Source organism: Microtus ochrogaster, chromosome 10 (genome assembly GCF_000317375.1).
Source record: "Microtus ochrogaster isolate Prairie Vole_2 chromosome 10, MicOch1.0, whole genome shotgun sequence".
Classification (NCBI taxonomy): Eukaryota; Metazoa; Chordata; class Mammalia; order Rodentia; family Cricetidae; genus Microtus; species Microtus ochrogaster.
Window position 1 is genome coordinate 36,653,990 of NC_022016.1, and position 16,323 is coordinate 36,670,312.

General features: G+C 41.2%; 1 protein-coding gene across 3 annotated transcripts in view; it reads right to left on the minus strand.

The window, feature by feature from the left end:
- The window catches only part of Rpgr (retinitis pigmentosa GTPase regulator), a 50,681-nt gene extending 39,677 nt beyond the window's left edge, over positions 1-11,004 (minus strand). For all 3 annotated transcript variants that reach the window (XM_026782161.1, XM_005352845.2, XM_005352844.2), the window contains exons 1-7: positions 10,853-11,004; positions 8,405-8,530; positions 7,584-7,676; positions 5,953-6,015; positions 4,894-5,052; positions 2,868-3,017; positions 1,646-1,804 (exon numbers count right to left, since the gene is read on the minus strand). In XM_026782161.1, the coding sequence (XP_026637962.1) occupies positions 1,646-1,804; positions 2,868-3,017; positions 4,894-5,052; positions 5,953-6,015; positions 7,584-7,676; positions 8,405-8,530; positions 10,853-10,994 (892 nt within the window). In that variant the 5' untranslated portion in view covers positions 10,995-11,004. The remainder of the gene's footprint in view (positions 1-1,645; positions 1,805-2,867; positions 3,018-4,893; positions 5,053-5,952; positions 6,016-7,583; positions 7,677-8,404; positions 8,531-10,852) is intronic.
- Between the last annotated feature and the right edge of the window lie 5,319 nt (positions 11,005-16,323).

Below are 16,323 nucleotides of genomic sequence, written 5' to 3' on the forward strand. Positions count from 1 at the left end.
ATGAGGCAGGTCGCTGTACTAAGAGACACACTGGAGACAACATGACTGGTCTGTGTGCTGAGAGACACGCTGGAGACAACGTGGCTGGTCTGGTTACTGTGTGTCAACGTGGCTGTTCTGTGTACTGAGAGACATGATGTTGACAATGTGGCTGGTCTATACTGAGAGACATCCTGGTGACAATGTGGCTGGGCTGTGTGCTGAGAGACACACTGGTGACAACGTGGCTGGTTTGTGTACTAAGAAAAACACTGGTGACAAGGTGGCTGGTCTCTATACTTAGAGAGACACTGGTCACAATGTGGCTGGTCTGTGTACTGAGAGACATGCAGGTGACAATGTGGCTGGTCTGTGTACTATGTGTCAACGTGCTGGTTGTTGTACTGAGAGGCACACTACTGACCACATGACTGGTGGATGTACTGAGAGACACACTGGTGACAACGTGGCTGGTCACTGTACTGAGAGACACTGGTCACAATGTGGCTAATCTGTGTACTGAGAGAAATGCTGGTGACAATGTGGCTAGTGGCTGTACTGAGTGATATGCTGGTGACAATGTGGCTAGTGGCTATACTAAGTGACATGCTGGTGACAATGTGGCTGGTCTTTGTACTGAGAGATACTCTGGTGACAATGTTGCTCGTCTGTGTACTGAGAGACAAGTTGGTGACAATGAGGCTGGTCACTGTACTGAGTGACATGCTAGTCACATTACTGTCTTCTGTGGAGTCTTAGGAAGGAGAGCAGGAATCCCTCTTTAAAGGCAGATATGAATTTTCTCATCCTTAACTGCAGCCAGGTGGCAAATTCCTCACATCATCTGATATTAACACCTTACCTAATAAATCCTAAAGAAATCCATCCAGGCAATTTTAAAAACATTTCAGAAAATGAAAAGAATTCATTTTCTGAAAAGAGTCTATTTAGCTCATTTGAGAATGAAGGGTACCAAGGAATACTTAACTATTGCTACATATTTTACACTTTTCTCTGTAATAGAATGCCTGAAGGCTGGAGAGATGGCTCAGTGGTTAAGAGCACTGGATGCTCTTCCAGAGGACCCGGGTTCAGTTCCCAGAACCTACACTGCAGCTACCAGCCATCTGCAACTCTAGTTTCAGGTGATCCGACACCCTTACCCATAGTATATACAGGCAAAACACCAGTATACATTGCATAAATAAGTAAAGAAATCTTAAAAATGCTTGAAATATAAATAAGATAGAGATGAAACTCCTTACAGAAACTATACTTGGAACAAGGGTATGAAGGCATATTGGTGCAATGGCAAGAGACTCCTATTTGAATATATCATATCATGTCTTAATTAGTAGATTACGTCGCACATTGCCTGTTTTAAGTCTACTAACTTTTCCCTCTCTGTTTTCTTCCTTTATCACATTTTCTCCTTAATTTTCCCATTCACTGCCTTGGAGATGAAATTACACAGACATTTGTGAGCTGATCAACTCAGGTGCTGGAATGCAAACTCAGGTCCTCATGACAGAAGAGCAAGTTCTCTTAACCACTGAGCCACCTCTCCAGCACCAAGTATTCTTATCGTATCCCAATAAAAAGGACTGTGAGAGTGCCACTAGCTACTAGCGAGTGCAGAGAAGAGTACGGCAGGCTCTACACATACCTGTGAGAACCACAGTGTGCCCTCCACCGCAGGCTACTTGGAGCACCTTCTCAGGAATCCCTAGCACTCGCTGGGGTGATCTGTGATTGATCAGCAGCTGGTTGGGAAGACCCAACTTCCCATTCTCAGGTTCTCCAAACGTGTACAGTTCCCCGTCCGCTGTGAGAAGAAAAGGAGGAGGATTAATGGGGACATAAATGTAAACAGACCACTGGGCCTCTGCCACGTTTTCATGCTCGCCAAAAGCCAGCAACCAAGTAAATCTGACCTTTCTTCAGGTGTGTTTCACTACAAGGTAAGGAAACAAAGCTGGATGGTTTTTCCCTCTCAGCTATTTTATCTCGTACCCTTCACAAAGAATTCACAACTAAAGAACTAAACCATTCCTTTAGCTTTTCCAGAAAATACAGCAAAAATTGTCTTACACAGTCTCTATACCTTTATGTCATGCATGTGTGTGCATATGCGTTCATGGTACCAGTGATTACGTCTAGGGCCTCAAACATGCTAGTCAAGAGCCTGACCGTGGAGCGAAGCCCCAGTATTCTTTAGAAGTTTCATTTTTCCAGACTGGGTTTCATTAAGTTGACCAGGCTGGCCTTGAACTTAAAATCACAACCATCCTTCCATTGTTACTTGCAGAGCTGTCAAATGTAGATGTCAGCGTAGACACAGACTCCAACAGCTCGAGACTTCCAAGCAGAGACTGCTAATGAACCCAGAAACTTTAGGCTGCAGATACTGACCACAGGACTAAGGCCTCATCCTTCTCCATCTAATCTTTATCCTGGTTCTCACAAGAATACTCTTTGACTCACTTATTTGAAACAATAAAAAATAATTACCAGGGCAGGAGGAATAGGGCAGACCAAAGCATGGAAGCAAGTGATTCCAGGGGAGAGTGGCTAAGCCTAACAAGTTCGAGAACCAAAATTTAGAAAGGTTTGTAAAATAGCAATCTAATTTTTATAACAGACCCAATACTCACTTTATAAAAAGTTGACAAAGAAAATTTGAAATTATAAACTGTCAATATAGAAAATGGAGAAATGTTTTGAATTAAAACATATACGAAAGACTATACTTTCAGTGCTCATTTCTATAGTGCGTAAAACATAGACTATTTTAGTAGCTGAGCAACCATATGAACTACAACTCATTTTACTAGTGGTAATGACTGAGAAGTGAGAGATAATGTAATGAATCCAAACATTCATCTTACTTGTTACAAAAGCTGAATGGTAATATCCACAAGAGATCCATGAGATCGGCTTCCCAACGGTCACTTCATGAGGGATACACACATTACTTTTATTTTTTAAACCAATCTGCCCTTCAGAATTGTCACCCCACATAAAAAGTTTTCCATCCTCTATAAAAAAAAAGCACAAGGGAGAAAGGTCTTTAAAGGGCTAGACGGGCTCTCAAGCTATGACATTTCTTACAGACTATCATTCGTCTTCTGGCTTATATTTTTAGTCTTATTTTATTCTCTATTGATACATAATAACTGTAGGTATTTGTAGAATGCAACATGATACTTAAAATGCACTACAGCATGTAATGACAAACCCACAGTGATGTACCCTTTCCTTGTATTGAGAACACTCAAAAGCTCTGCCGCCACTTAGAAACGAACAATGCAGCCAGGTGTAGCAGCTCATGCCCCAGAACTCAGGGAGAAGTGGCAGGGGGATTTCTGTGAATAAAGTTATAATACACAAAAGGCCAGCTAGGTTTACAAAGTAAGACTGTCTCAAAACAGACAAAAATGATAAAAACACGAAACACTATGCTATTCCTCCTTATAAACTCTAACTCCGCATTGAAAATGGTGTGCCGTAAGAGTGCCAAGCCATTAGCTCCAGCTGGGAATTCAACTTCTATTCTCATATGCTCTGTAAGGATGAAGCCTGGAGAATGAGTGGATGCTCAATCCCTTGAGTGATGCCCAGATCTTTACCTCAATGGGAAATGCACAATGCCATTTCCTACATTCACTTTTTGTCCTTTTAATGTCTCAGCACAGAAATGGTCCCCTCCCTCCAGGTAGTCTGTCTGCCACCAAACTGAGAGATCACAGAAAGCACCTACATATCTCCAGATGTAAAGAGCAAGTTCCCAAATTAAAAATAAACCTTGCTCTGGGGGACACCATGGAAACGTTTCAAAGGAATAAGAAAACAAAACAAAACATACAATGATGCACTAATTTTTTTTTATTACTGTATACCTGAAAATAGTCTTCCTAGCTTTAGAGAATTCACCATATTTAGCATATACCATTAACTTAGGTCTTTTCTGATAAGGTTTCAGTGTTGGGAATAGTTAAGCTAAATGGAGGATAAGTATTTCAGGTTTCATCAATACTTGTTTACTTTTTTCTTTCTGAAAAAGCATCTTAACTGTGTAGCATGGGCTAGCCATGAACTCAGGACCGTCATGCCTCTGACCTTGAAGTTAACAACAGTGGGACAATACCTCAACTTCTCTTAGTGAATTAAAAAACTCATCATCCAGGGTTTAATAAAAAGTCAAAATTAAAACTGAAAATAAAAACTGAAGGAGTGACATTGCATAATAAACAATCTAGTTGATAAAACAACGCTTTTCTGTCTTCTCTGAAGAAAGATGCAAGCCAGCAGCTTCGGCCCATGGATCATGGCTCTGACCTTTAAACAGTTCTCAGATCTACTTTGAGAAGGAAGACAGAGATATGTAATGATCATTATAACCCACACTCTCATAACATACATCCCAACTGATTTCTATCAATACTTCCGGTAGCAACTTTAATTAAAGTCATTAAGTGTACCTTTCAGAATATGCAATGAAGGTAACATTTAAGAATATCTAGCCAGGCAATGGTGGTGCACACCTTTAATCCCTGAACTCAGGAGGCAGAGGCAGGCAGACCTCTGAGTTCAAGGCCAGCCTGGTCACAGAGTGAGATCCAGGACAGCCAGGGCTACACAACACAGTTAAAACCTGTCTAAAAAAAATAAAGAAAACCAAAATGAAAATAAAAGAATAGCTAAAAGAATAGCTAACTAGCAGAGCTGAGAACTTATTTATCAATCACCTTCTCTAGTGTATTTACCTCTCACTCAATATATACATACAGATTTAAAGTTCTATTTCTAAAGTCTTCTGAAGGTACACAAATGCTAATACTGTGACACATTTACTGAGTTCATATATCCTTACTAGAAAAGAAGTGTCCAGAAAGAAGCACAAACAAGTCTTACCGGTTAAAGCAGCTGATGTATTAGCACCAGCAGAGAGCTGTTTAATGGAATCCTTAGGTGTAAAGAAGCAAATTTGATGAAAAGTGTCTCTGTCATCAGTGTCACCAAGCCCCAACTGTCCCTCATTATTTCCTCCAGCTGCGTACACACCGCCTTTATCTGCACACACACAAAAAAATGCCAATTAACATACTGTAGTCACCCTGCTTCTGAGACATGCTGGAAATCAGCAGACAGCGCTTATATGAACAATGAACAAAAGATGCGCAAGGGTGAGAGTGGCATAGAGTTGCTGAGGCAGGGAGAAGAGCTGGGAGACAAGAGTAATGGGGAGAATAGGGCACGGGAAGAACCAGGAAAGATGCCACTGCTAACTCTTTAGCAGCGTGTGGTAAAAACACACTTTCCTCCACTGAACAGTCTTCAAACCTGTGTTAGAAAGCAGCCGCTGGGGCTACAGTTCAGTAGCAGAGAACCTGAAAGCAGAAATCAGCTACATATACATGTGTTGGCCTGCTTCTCGACACTACTTTATTTCATTAAACTTCATCTACCCTTTGTCAATACTACATTACCAGGATTACTGTAACTTTATGACAGGGACTAGAATCAGAAAACTGCTAGCTTTTTGAAAACTGTTCTGACTATTGTGGCTCTCCTTTGATTTTCTGTATAAATTTAAGAATTACTTTATCAACTTCTAGACACATTATATTGCCTAGTTAGATTCTGATTAAAACTGAGATGACTCCTGTCAGGGGCATTTCCTGTAGCTTCCACTCAGTCTCTGTAGCAAAGAAGGAAGAACAAGAAACAAGAAGAAGAAGCCCCAGGCGTGCTCCCAGGGAAAAAGATGCTAGCCCTTAATCTGTAGCTACTCAGCAATAATTTGTATATTCCCAATGGCAAATGCATGCATGACACACTTAGATTGATAAAACTTTATTCTAATCACCACCAAAGGATCGTGCCTAGCAATTTTACCAAGCCACAGATACTGCTGAAGTGGGACAGCAGTTCTCAAGGCTGGATAGAAGGCGCACGGGATAGACACTGTACCTGTGGAAACTAGGGTGTGGTTCCTTCCGCAGGCAGCAAGCTTCACTTTTTCAGGCTTAAGAGCTAGACATGAGAATATGACAATTACAATATTTTATGGGTATGCAAATGATAAATAATCCAGGTTAAATGATAAGTAACTGGGAGAACTGACATGTCTTTCTTTACTGTACTGCAGGGGGTGGAATCAAGGACTTTGAGCATGTTAAGCACGTACTCTGAAACATCTATAACCCAGGACAAAATTTAAAACCTAGGATAAACCTGGTATGTGTGACTCCAAATCAACTAATCACTAATTACTAATGCAGAAGTTTATGCACAGTGCATCATAAAAACCAGTGGAGGGTGGCAAACAGTGAGATGTGGAGTCAAAGGTAGGGCCAAGGCATCCAATTTTTAAAGCCCTATAGGAAATTAATACACCAAGAGCTAGTACATTCCATTATATTGTATCTCATCAACTTGATCTATTACCGAGCCTGCCACAAACTTCTAAGACACTCAATAAAAACCCTAAAACTAATAATTATAGGCACGTACATGGGTTGAAGTTGTTTATCTACAAATATTTATAGTTTTTTGAGACAGGGTTTCTCTGTGTAGCCCTAGTTGTCCTGAAACTTGATCTGTACACCAGGCTGGTCTTAAACTCAAGAGATCCACCTGCCTCTGCCTCCTGAGTGCTGGGGTTAAAGCTGTGTACCACCACCACCTGGCTTCATCTGCATATTTTTAACACTTACAAATACCTCCTAAACAACTGGCAAAGCAACTGTACAGCTGGCTATGAGTCTCTGCTTCCATGGATCTCACAGGCTGCGATAATGTTCTATCAGGTATTTGGAAGGTCATGTCACTACGAATATCAAGTGTTTAGTAGTATGTGCCCAATTAAATAATTTCTAATCATAACATTAAAGGACCCATAATAATGCCTACAAATAGCATGATTATGACAAAATCACACTGAAATTTTAAGCTGAAATTTCAATTTGGGCCCTGAAGCTAGAGAACACTGTTCTTACCACACCCCCAGGACTCCACACCACCTTTTTAATTTAATGTTCATAAGCTACACCTAGAAGTTTTCATAAGACAGTGAGAAAGTTTTCTAGTCTCTTGAGACAACACTCGTGTCAAATACTTTGCTCTCTTGGTATTCTATTCATCAACCACTAGCCTTGATGTCTTGATTAGTTCATTACTCTGCATTGTAGAATTTTAATAACCAATAATTACATATAACTGTGAAAAGACAGAACTCCAAATTATAGCACATTATAAAGCCTGATTCCCTTATATATAATAGCAGTAATATTTAAGCCACTTTGCAAACAAATAATTGTTTGGTAGTCAAATTCAATACTAGAGGATCTTTGCTTCCTTAGTGGTCCTTGGGTTTCGAGTCAAAGAGATTTTTTGACTCTACCATAAAAGTATTTCTGAGTTTCACAGAAAGAAGAAGAGTAGGTACGAATAATAGTCAAGTACATCTTATAAAATAAAAACATTTAAGACTTTTATTTATGATATTAAAGTGTCAGAGAATCAGTACTAAAGTTATTTAACATAATCTGGAAAATATTAAAAAAGAATATAAATAATATAAAGAAGAAAAGGCTCCAAACCTTTGATACATGTCGGTTTGCTGATAGCTGACTTTGATCCTAATCCTAATTGACCCCAGTTGTTACTGCCAAACATATAAAGTTTATTATTTCCTAGTGGGAATGAAAAGAAATAACAAATTAAAGCAATCTTCACATAGATAATAATATATGAATGAATCACAAGGAAACAAAAAACATACATTTTAAAAAATATCAAAAAACAAGAAATAGGAGTGGGTTACCTTTTCTGTCCATGTATGGGCACATCCCATTCGGTGTAAATAGTTTTTAAGATTATATGTTAACAATTTTTTTATTGCAATGAAATAGATTCCAAAGAAGTCTCACATGTAGAAAAACATTAACGTTTATTAAAGTAACTTAAAATTGAAAAGACTCTTGAAATGATGCATAAAGAACTTTCTGACAAATATAAAACACTTTCTATACATTTTCAATATGTTTAACACATGATAAAGTCTGTTCTCTCTACATACCAAAACAGTAACATTTAAAAGCCATCTTTTTTTAAAAAAAAAAATAGTAAAATATGGTCAAATGTAATGCTATAAGATCATCACTCCCTTTGAGGTTCCTGGGTTCCAAATCAATGACATTTTTAGTCACAAAACAAATCTATTATAGGCAATAAAAATAGATGTTTAAAATGTATCTGTCAGTTTTGAAGCAGGTTACCTTGTCCTTCTATATATGAGCGGATTCTATTAAGCATAAAGAGTTCCTAACAACAGGCAGCAACAACTTTTATTAAACATCACACTTATAACATTTAGTGTTCTCTAAGAATCACTCTCTTCATCTAGGATTGTAATACGAACCTGTAACAATAGCAGTATGTTCATCGCCACATGAAAGACATATAGGTATGTCATTCTTAAACCAGAATTTGCTAGGGATATTTTCAGCAAATTTAGTTTTTCCAAATGTAAACACAGCACCCGTATCTGCAAATATAAAATACTTTTCATTTTACAAATTGAACCATGCTGCCTGTTATGAAAACACATTTTCCTATTGCATGTATAGAAACCATTTTCCCCACGACAGCTTTGACTCTGAACATCATTTCAACCTTCCTTCTCTCACCTCAACTCAGTCCTATTCCTCAGCCTTCACCTGCGTCACCCGTGACGGCTGGTAATTGAAGCCTGTGTTATTCAGTCAGTGAGCTGAGGTAAATGGACACGACGACAAGGGAAGCCACCATCCATTACTAATTCTTCTGCTGTCACTGGATGGACAGCCAGGTCCTGAATGAGCCTGGTACAATTTCTGCCTTCTACTCCCTCTGCCTAAGGCCTCACAGTCTGATCCCTGACTGAGGATCTTTTCCCAGTCAGAACCAAAACAGCACTGTGTTTTTTCCCTTAGCATCACAGAAAATTTGTGCAGAGTACCTTTTTAAGTGAATTTGGATTTTCTTGAATTCTTCCAAGGAACTGCCAGTGTTTGCATTCAAGGAAGGAATGGTACTAAAAATATCAAACTGTTGAAAATGCCAATGACTATCCATTAAAACTAGGGCAGGGCAGAAATAAACACATTATTTTCCTACTGTCTTACTTGCACCATGGCCATATAAGGCTTTAAAAATCAATTATGCACCATACAGCAACCTCTCAAATGATTACCAAAATGTCTGTTGATGGGCATTATCTTTTCTCAACTATATTACTACTTATACCCATTGCACAAGGTGCTCCTCTAATAAACACCAGTTACATTGAAGATGGTTCTAATTTTCACACAGAAAAGTTCCCTTCTATACTATGACTGTCGTCATGTCACTATAATGGTGCCTAGGAAGTCAAACAGATTTCAATACTTTTAGTATGAAAGGCAGCATATCACCCAGGCTTTACCACTTGAACACTTGAGTTTTTCCTATTCCTAATGAGGAGAACGAGACTTTGATTTATAGATCAGGCCATGGAGACTGCAGGTGGATGCTGAGATTTGACATTCTCAAATTGCCATCACTTGATCATCTGAGGAGTAGTTACTGGCTTTTTTGGACCAGCACCATTTTCAAAAGACTAAACATCCATGAACAGTTCCCAGGAACTAAATACACACACACCCCAAATAGAAAGACAGACCAGGACCATTGTCAAAAGACTAAAAAGTCCATTAACAGTTCCCAGTTCCCCGTAACTATTTAGCCTCCTCCCCCCCGCCCGCCCCCACGCACCCCAAATAGAAAGCCAGACCCAGGTTCTGGGAAATTTTCAGAGAAAGTATAGTGGATGTGCGAGGGTCTAAGTCATTTACGAACGACTGTGAGACAAATCAGTTCCAATTTAATAACTGAGCCTTGGGAGGTCAGGGCCTAGAAACCACTCAAAACTTCCCTACAAGGAATCATTTAACTGTTTTATTCTGGGTACCCAGAAAGCCTCTCCAGACAGCCCTCTCCCGGCACACAAACCAGGATTTGATGGCTCCATTCTATTCTCTGGCTTCTAATGTCAAGCCTATTGTCACTTTATTTTCCTGTACTCTCACTAAGGTATGAACTCCAGAAGGCATAAACTCAAAACCCCTTTGAGGCAAGAGCATGGCAGAAAGTGCAATACATATTAAATGTATAATTCTGCTCTAATACAGTGACTATTTTTCAAAGTGTTAATCGGAACTCATTAGACTGTATGTGAAAATCAATTCAGTGTACTATGACCACTATTTTAACAGATTACTGAACCGTTCTACGTATCAAATAGTTGTAGTTAACTGCTGCTTCAGGAAATGTCTACCTGTTCTACCCGGTACGGAAGCCGTACTGGGTCATAATTTTAACTTACGTCAAACCAGCGCTTTAGAACAGTCTTTTTTTTTTTTTTATACGCTTAAGGGCTTTGTCCAGTTCGTTTCTTCCATTCTTTTTAACCTCTCACTTCAGGTTCACTCACTCCTTACTGAATTCAGTACCTAAGTGGGTCCTAGGGACATCTCGTTCGCTCGGCGGTTGTTAAGCAGAGACCTTGGAAAGCTTAGAAAGAGACTAATGGCTGCCGCAGCCTCCGAGAAAAGTCACGGAAAGCTTACTAAAAACACAAGGACCCTCTTCCCCTCGTTCCCTGTCCCTTCCTCCGGGTCCCAACAAAGCTCTTTATTCGCAGAGGCAAGATAAGAGTTGCCTTCTGACCACGGATCAGATTGCGGCGTGCACTCCGCCAGGGCCGGCCTGGAGGCGGGGCCTGGCCTCCCGCCCGCCCGCGGACCCTCCCTCCCTCCCGGCCAGCCGCCGCCATTCGGACGCGACTCACCCGGCACCAGCGACTCAGGCTCCCCCATGCCGAAAACTGTGAAGGGAATCTGTGCCTGCTTCGGAAAGACAGCAGGGGCGACTCGATTGGGCCTAAGGTATTGCCCTAGCCCCCGGGGGCCCCATCGCGACCCTCTTGGCATCGACCACGTCTGTGCTCCCGGAAGTCAACAAACAGACGCTAGGGGCAACGGAGGCGGGGCTTTGAGACGTAGGGCGGGGCGAAAGGCGGTTGGAAGATGGGATGAGGAAGTGGTGTCACTGCGGCGCTAGTGCGGTCGAGGCGGTAGGTGTCCGCGCGCCCTCTAGCGGTCGTGATTGGAAGAGCGGCCACGCCGCCCACTGCGAGGTGTTGAGAGCGCAGCATCCACTTCTGTAGAGATATTTGGCCATGCACGGACCTAGAGGGGATAGTGACAGCATAACTTCTGTGACACACGCAAACGTCAACGCATAGCTTTGCAAACACAAATAAGTGATAATCTGCAACAGAGCTAGCCACTAAGCGTCTTACATCCCAAATGTCATTTGTATTCCCAGAAATAAAACTAGATACATTACTAAATGAATGAATGCTGTTACCATCATGTAAGATGGGTAATGTCACTCCTGTTTGCAGATTTATGCCAATTATACATGGGAAGGGAGGCCCAGTTCAAGTAGTCAATCCTGAACTCTGAGCAGTCTGCCTGTGTCTCCTATAGAAGATATATATAATTCCCTGTGAAACTTTATATATTTCCGGCTAAACCTTGGTTTCCAGGATGAGAAATATACCTGTGGTAGTTGGTCTTAACCAAGAAGAACTGGATTTAAGGCTCCCTGAATGACTTTAGAGAGTATTTCTACATTTTCCAGGGCATTTTTATTAAAAAGGGAAGAAGGAATCAAATCCAATCATTTGTATACAAGCTAAAATTGAGGGCGAGGTGCTAATAGAACTAGGAGCACACACCTAGAACAGGAGTTTAAGAGAGACAAAATCTTGTCAAATGAAAACATGGTAAGTGTTAAGACTGAAGAAAAAGAAACTAAAATGGATTAGAACACTCTGGACAAAGCCAGTTGTATGCAAAGATTCTCAGGGAGCTTGGTCTTTCCAGCACCTTGATGAGGCTGAATCGAGATGGCAGCATTTGGGGCATGTTACAGATTTTGGATTTTTTTTTTTTTGAGACAAGGTTTCTCTGTAGCTTTGGAGCTTGTCCTGGAACTAGCGCTTGTAGACCAGGCTGGCCTTGAACTCACAGAGATCCACTTGCCTCTGCCTCCCGAGTGCTGGGATTAAAAGGCGTGTGCCACCTTAGCCAGGCCAGATTCTGAATTTTTATCCTAAAGACCACGAGAAATCATGACGGAGCTGTAAGCAGTGCAGTGATAGGGAAAGATCAGTTTCATGTATTCTTGAAGTCATTCTGCCTGCCCTGGAGATCTGAGCAATGAGAGAAAGATTATTACAGGTATTTACATACAAAAGTGGTCAGGCAGCTTAGAGTCAGGTGTTTTGGCACACAGAAAATTGAGTCTGATTGTCAACTCCTGGAAAATGCTTAACTATTAAATAATTTACACCACCAGCAACCAAAAAAATAGCTTAACTCATTTTGTGGAGAACCTGATTCACCCTCAAGTTGTTAAAGGTTAATAATAATCACAATGAGAAAAATCAGAATATTTAAAGACTGGCTTTGCTTATAATGTGATTTCATTTGCTTTTAAAAATAAGTTTCAGAGTATAATAAAGTAAAAGTTGGTGTGAGCACTTCCATGCTGGGTTCCAACATAAGGAACTAGGACAGGTTGGTAGTTTTTACAGAGATGAGAAGAATTGTGGGGGGGAGGTTCGAGTTAGGTCGGTGCAGGAATGGAGAAGATAGTGGACTCAGCCTTTGAACAGACAGGACAGTGCAGTGGAGGCCCTGAGCCGAGCAAGCAGTTGATGAGAAGAAGATCCAGGTGGAGCCACACAGTTATGGAATGCCTGGATAAACATGATCATGACAGTTTAGGGAACAGGACAAAGAAGGAAAGGGAAAGGCAAATGAATATAAGAGGGGTAACGAAGGATGTCAAAGTATAATGTCCCGGCAACACAGGGTTAAGAATAGTGTGACTGGAGAGAGAGCCTGTGGAATAATGTGCCAACAAAGAGTGAGGTCAAATTGGTCACATGATGGGGACATAGTAAGTAAGGGGAAACATAAATATCTTCTGAATGCAGCGATCTGATTATTACCTGTGCTGAAAGGGCGGGTTGGTGGTGGCAATGGAAGAAGAGGCCATATTGGAGTAGGAAGTAGGAGATGCTCAGGGAACAGCATGATCTAGGGCAACAGCATTAGAAATAGTGCATGCAGAGAATATATATATATATATTGGATTTTCGAGACAGGGTTTCTCCGTAGCTTTTGGTTCCTGTCCTGGAATTAGCTCTTGTAGACCAGGCTGGCCTCGAACTCACAGAGATCCGCCTGCCTCTGTCTCCCGAGTGCTGGGATTAAAGCCGTGCGCCACCACCACCCGGCTCATCTATATATTTTTGTAGATTATATCTATATACCATACTATACATACACAAACATGCACACACACATATATAGTCTAGGATATATAATATATATACATATATATAATCTACCACACACATATATAGTTCTAACAGTGCCTTAGATCATACATATTCTATATTATCTGTTAATATTCTCTATTTCGGAAAATCTCATAGAGGTATTAGGTAATGAATGACATATACTTAAGTGCCTGGAATCAAGTAGCACTGAATACTGTTGGATATTAGCAACAAGACAAAGTTGGCTATGTCCACTGAAAACCCAGGCTGTCTGTGTCATTGTAAAAACAACACTCACATCTTGATGATAGCACAAATGTTTCATTTTGATTCCCACTACACACCCAGCATGACTCAATGGCACATGTTTCACTGGGTTACATGGAAGCCTGGGCTACTGATGGAGGTATAACTATGTTTTGGCTGCGTTATGAGCATGAACTCCTGGGTTACCACATGAAGGCAAGAGAGTGGGGATAGAAATACAGTGTTTTGGATCAGAAGAGGTTTTTTTTTTTTTTTTATGTTCCACAAGGGTACTGGTAAATGAGGGAGACACGCTGACCCTTCAACAAGCAGTAAGGGCCTCCTGCATAATACCCTCAGTTATATTGTTTCAACCCATGAAGTCATTTTCTTCATATCGAAGAGGGTGGAGTGCCTAAGTCTCAGCTTTCCAAACTGTGACTTGTACAATCATACTGGGCTAGGCAACTGAATGTGGAAGGTAACAAGGTGTTCGCCAACATTGAAAAGGTTTTGAACACATAATGACTAAAAGATAATTTAAAGTCAAATGTCTGGTGAACTGAGGTGTTTCTGGCAGCACTCACCTACCTGTGTTGTCTGCTGTGACATTACAACAGGCTAACCGCTAAACACGGGCCCTGTGCACGTTGCACTGAGTGTGCTTTCACACAATGCAGTGCCAACAAACTGCCTGAAATGCTGCAGCTCAGACTTCAAGCTGCTGTATGTGGTGAACTGCAGTGTTTTGTTGTCCATACGGAAACACGATGCATCCATTACTAGAAAAATCTTTTTAATATTTTCTTCATGTCATTCCTCAGCACATAAGCATCAAATTAGTAAATTTTTGGATTATGTTGCACTAGAATATTTGGTTTTAAAATTCACTATTTGAATTGGTGACTGGAATTTTATTTTTTATTATTTATTATTTATTTATTTTTTGGCCAGAAATTAATTTAGAGTTTTATTTTTTTGAACTTTTATTATTATTATTATTATTATTATTATTATTATTCCATTCAATTATTTACACTTCCTTCCCTCCTCCCAATCCTCTCCTGCTCCTCCACACCGCCTCGTCCCTCTCCTACCCTGCTTGAGAGAGGGCAGGGAACCCTGCCCTGTGGGAAGTCCAAGGCCCTCCTTCCTACATCCAGGCCTAGGAAGGTGTGCATCCATATAGACTAGGCTCCCGAAAAGCCAGAACACGCCATAAAAACAAGTCCCAGTGCATCTATCAATGGCTTCTCAGTCAGCTCCCATTGTCAGCCACGTTCAGAGAGTCTGGTTTGATCACATGCTCATTCATGTCCAGTCCAGCTGGATTTGGTGAGCTCCCAATTAGAGAACAGGCACACTGCCTCAGTTGGGAGACCAACCCCTCACGGTCCTGACTTCTTTGCTCGTCTTCTCCCTCCTTCTGCTCTTCAACTGGACCTTGGGAGCTCAGTCCGTTCCTCTGATGAGGGTCTCTATCTCTATCTCCATCCTTCGCTGGACGAAGATTCTATGGTGATATTCAAGATAGTCATCAGTGTGATAGTGGGGCAAGGACTGTTCAGGTACCCTCTCCTCTACTGTCCAAGGACCTAGCTGGCGACATCCCCGTGGACACCTGGGATCCCCTCTAGAGCCAAGTCTCTTGTCAACCCTAAAATGGATCCCTTAATGTAGATATCTTCTTCCCGGCTCTTATATCCACCCTTCCTCCATCTACACCCTCCCACTCCCCCAAACTGTTGCCAGTCCTTTTCTTCTCCTCCTCTCCCCTTTTCCCCAACTTTACCCCCACCCCTGCCTCCACCCCCATGCTCACAAGTTTTGCCCTGAAATCTTGTTTGCTTCCAATTTCCAGGAGGATCTATAAATGTTTTTCTTTGGGTTCACCATGTATTTGGCTTCTCTGGGCTTGTGAAGTATAGGCTTAATTGATGTGGGAGTGATTTCTTATTAATAAAGAAACTGCCTAGGCCCATTTGATAGGCCAACCCTTAGGTAGGCGGAGAAAACAGAACAGAATGCTGGGAGAAAGAAGCTGAATCAGAGAGTCACCAGGATTCTCCCACCAGACACAGACGCAGGTTAAGATCTTCCCTGGTAAGCCACCTCGTGGGCTACACAAATTATTAGAAATGGGTTAGATCAATATGTAAGAGCTAGCCAATAAGAGGCTGGAACTAATGGGCCAGGCAGTGTTTAAAAGAATACAGTTTCCGTGTAATTATTTTGGGTATAAAGCTAGCCGGATGGCAGGAAGCAGCCCGCCGCTCCCTATTACACTTAATGACCTTGGTTTATGGCTAGAGTCTACAAATGAGTGAGTACATACCATATTCATCTTTTTGGGTCTGGGTTATCTCACTCAGGATAGTGTCTTCTATTTCCATGTCATTGTTTTTTACCACTGAATAGTACTCGAATGCATATATATTCCACACTTTCTTTATCCATTCTTCCCTTGAGGGGCTTCAAGGTTGTTTCCAGGTTCTGGCTATTACAAATAATGCTACTATGAACATAGTTGAACAAATGTCTTTGTAGTATGATTTCACATCTCTTGGGTATATTCCCAAGAGTGATATTGCTGGGTCCTGGGGTAGGTTGATCCTGAATTTCCTGAGAAACCACCACACTGATTTCCGAAGTGGTTG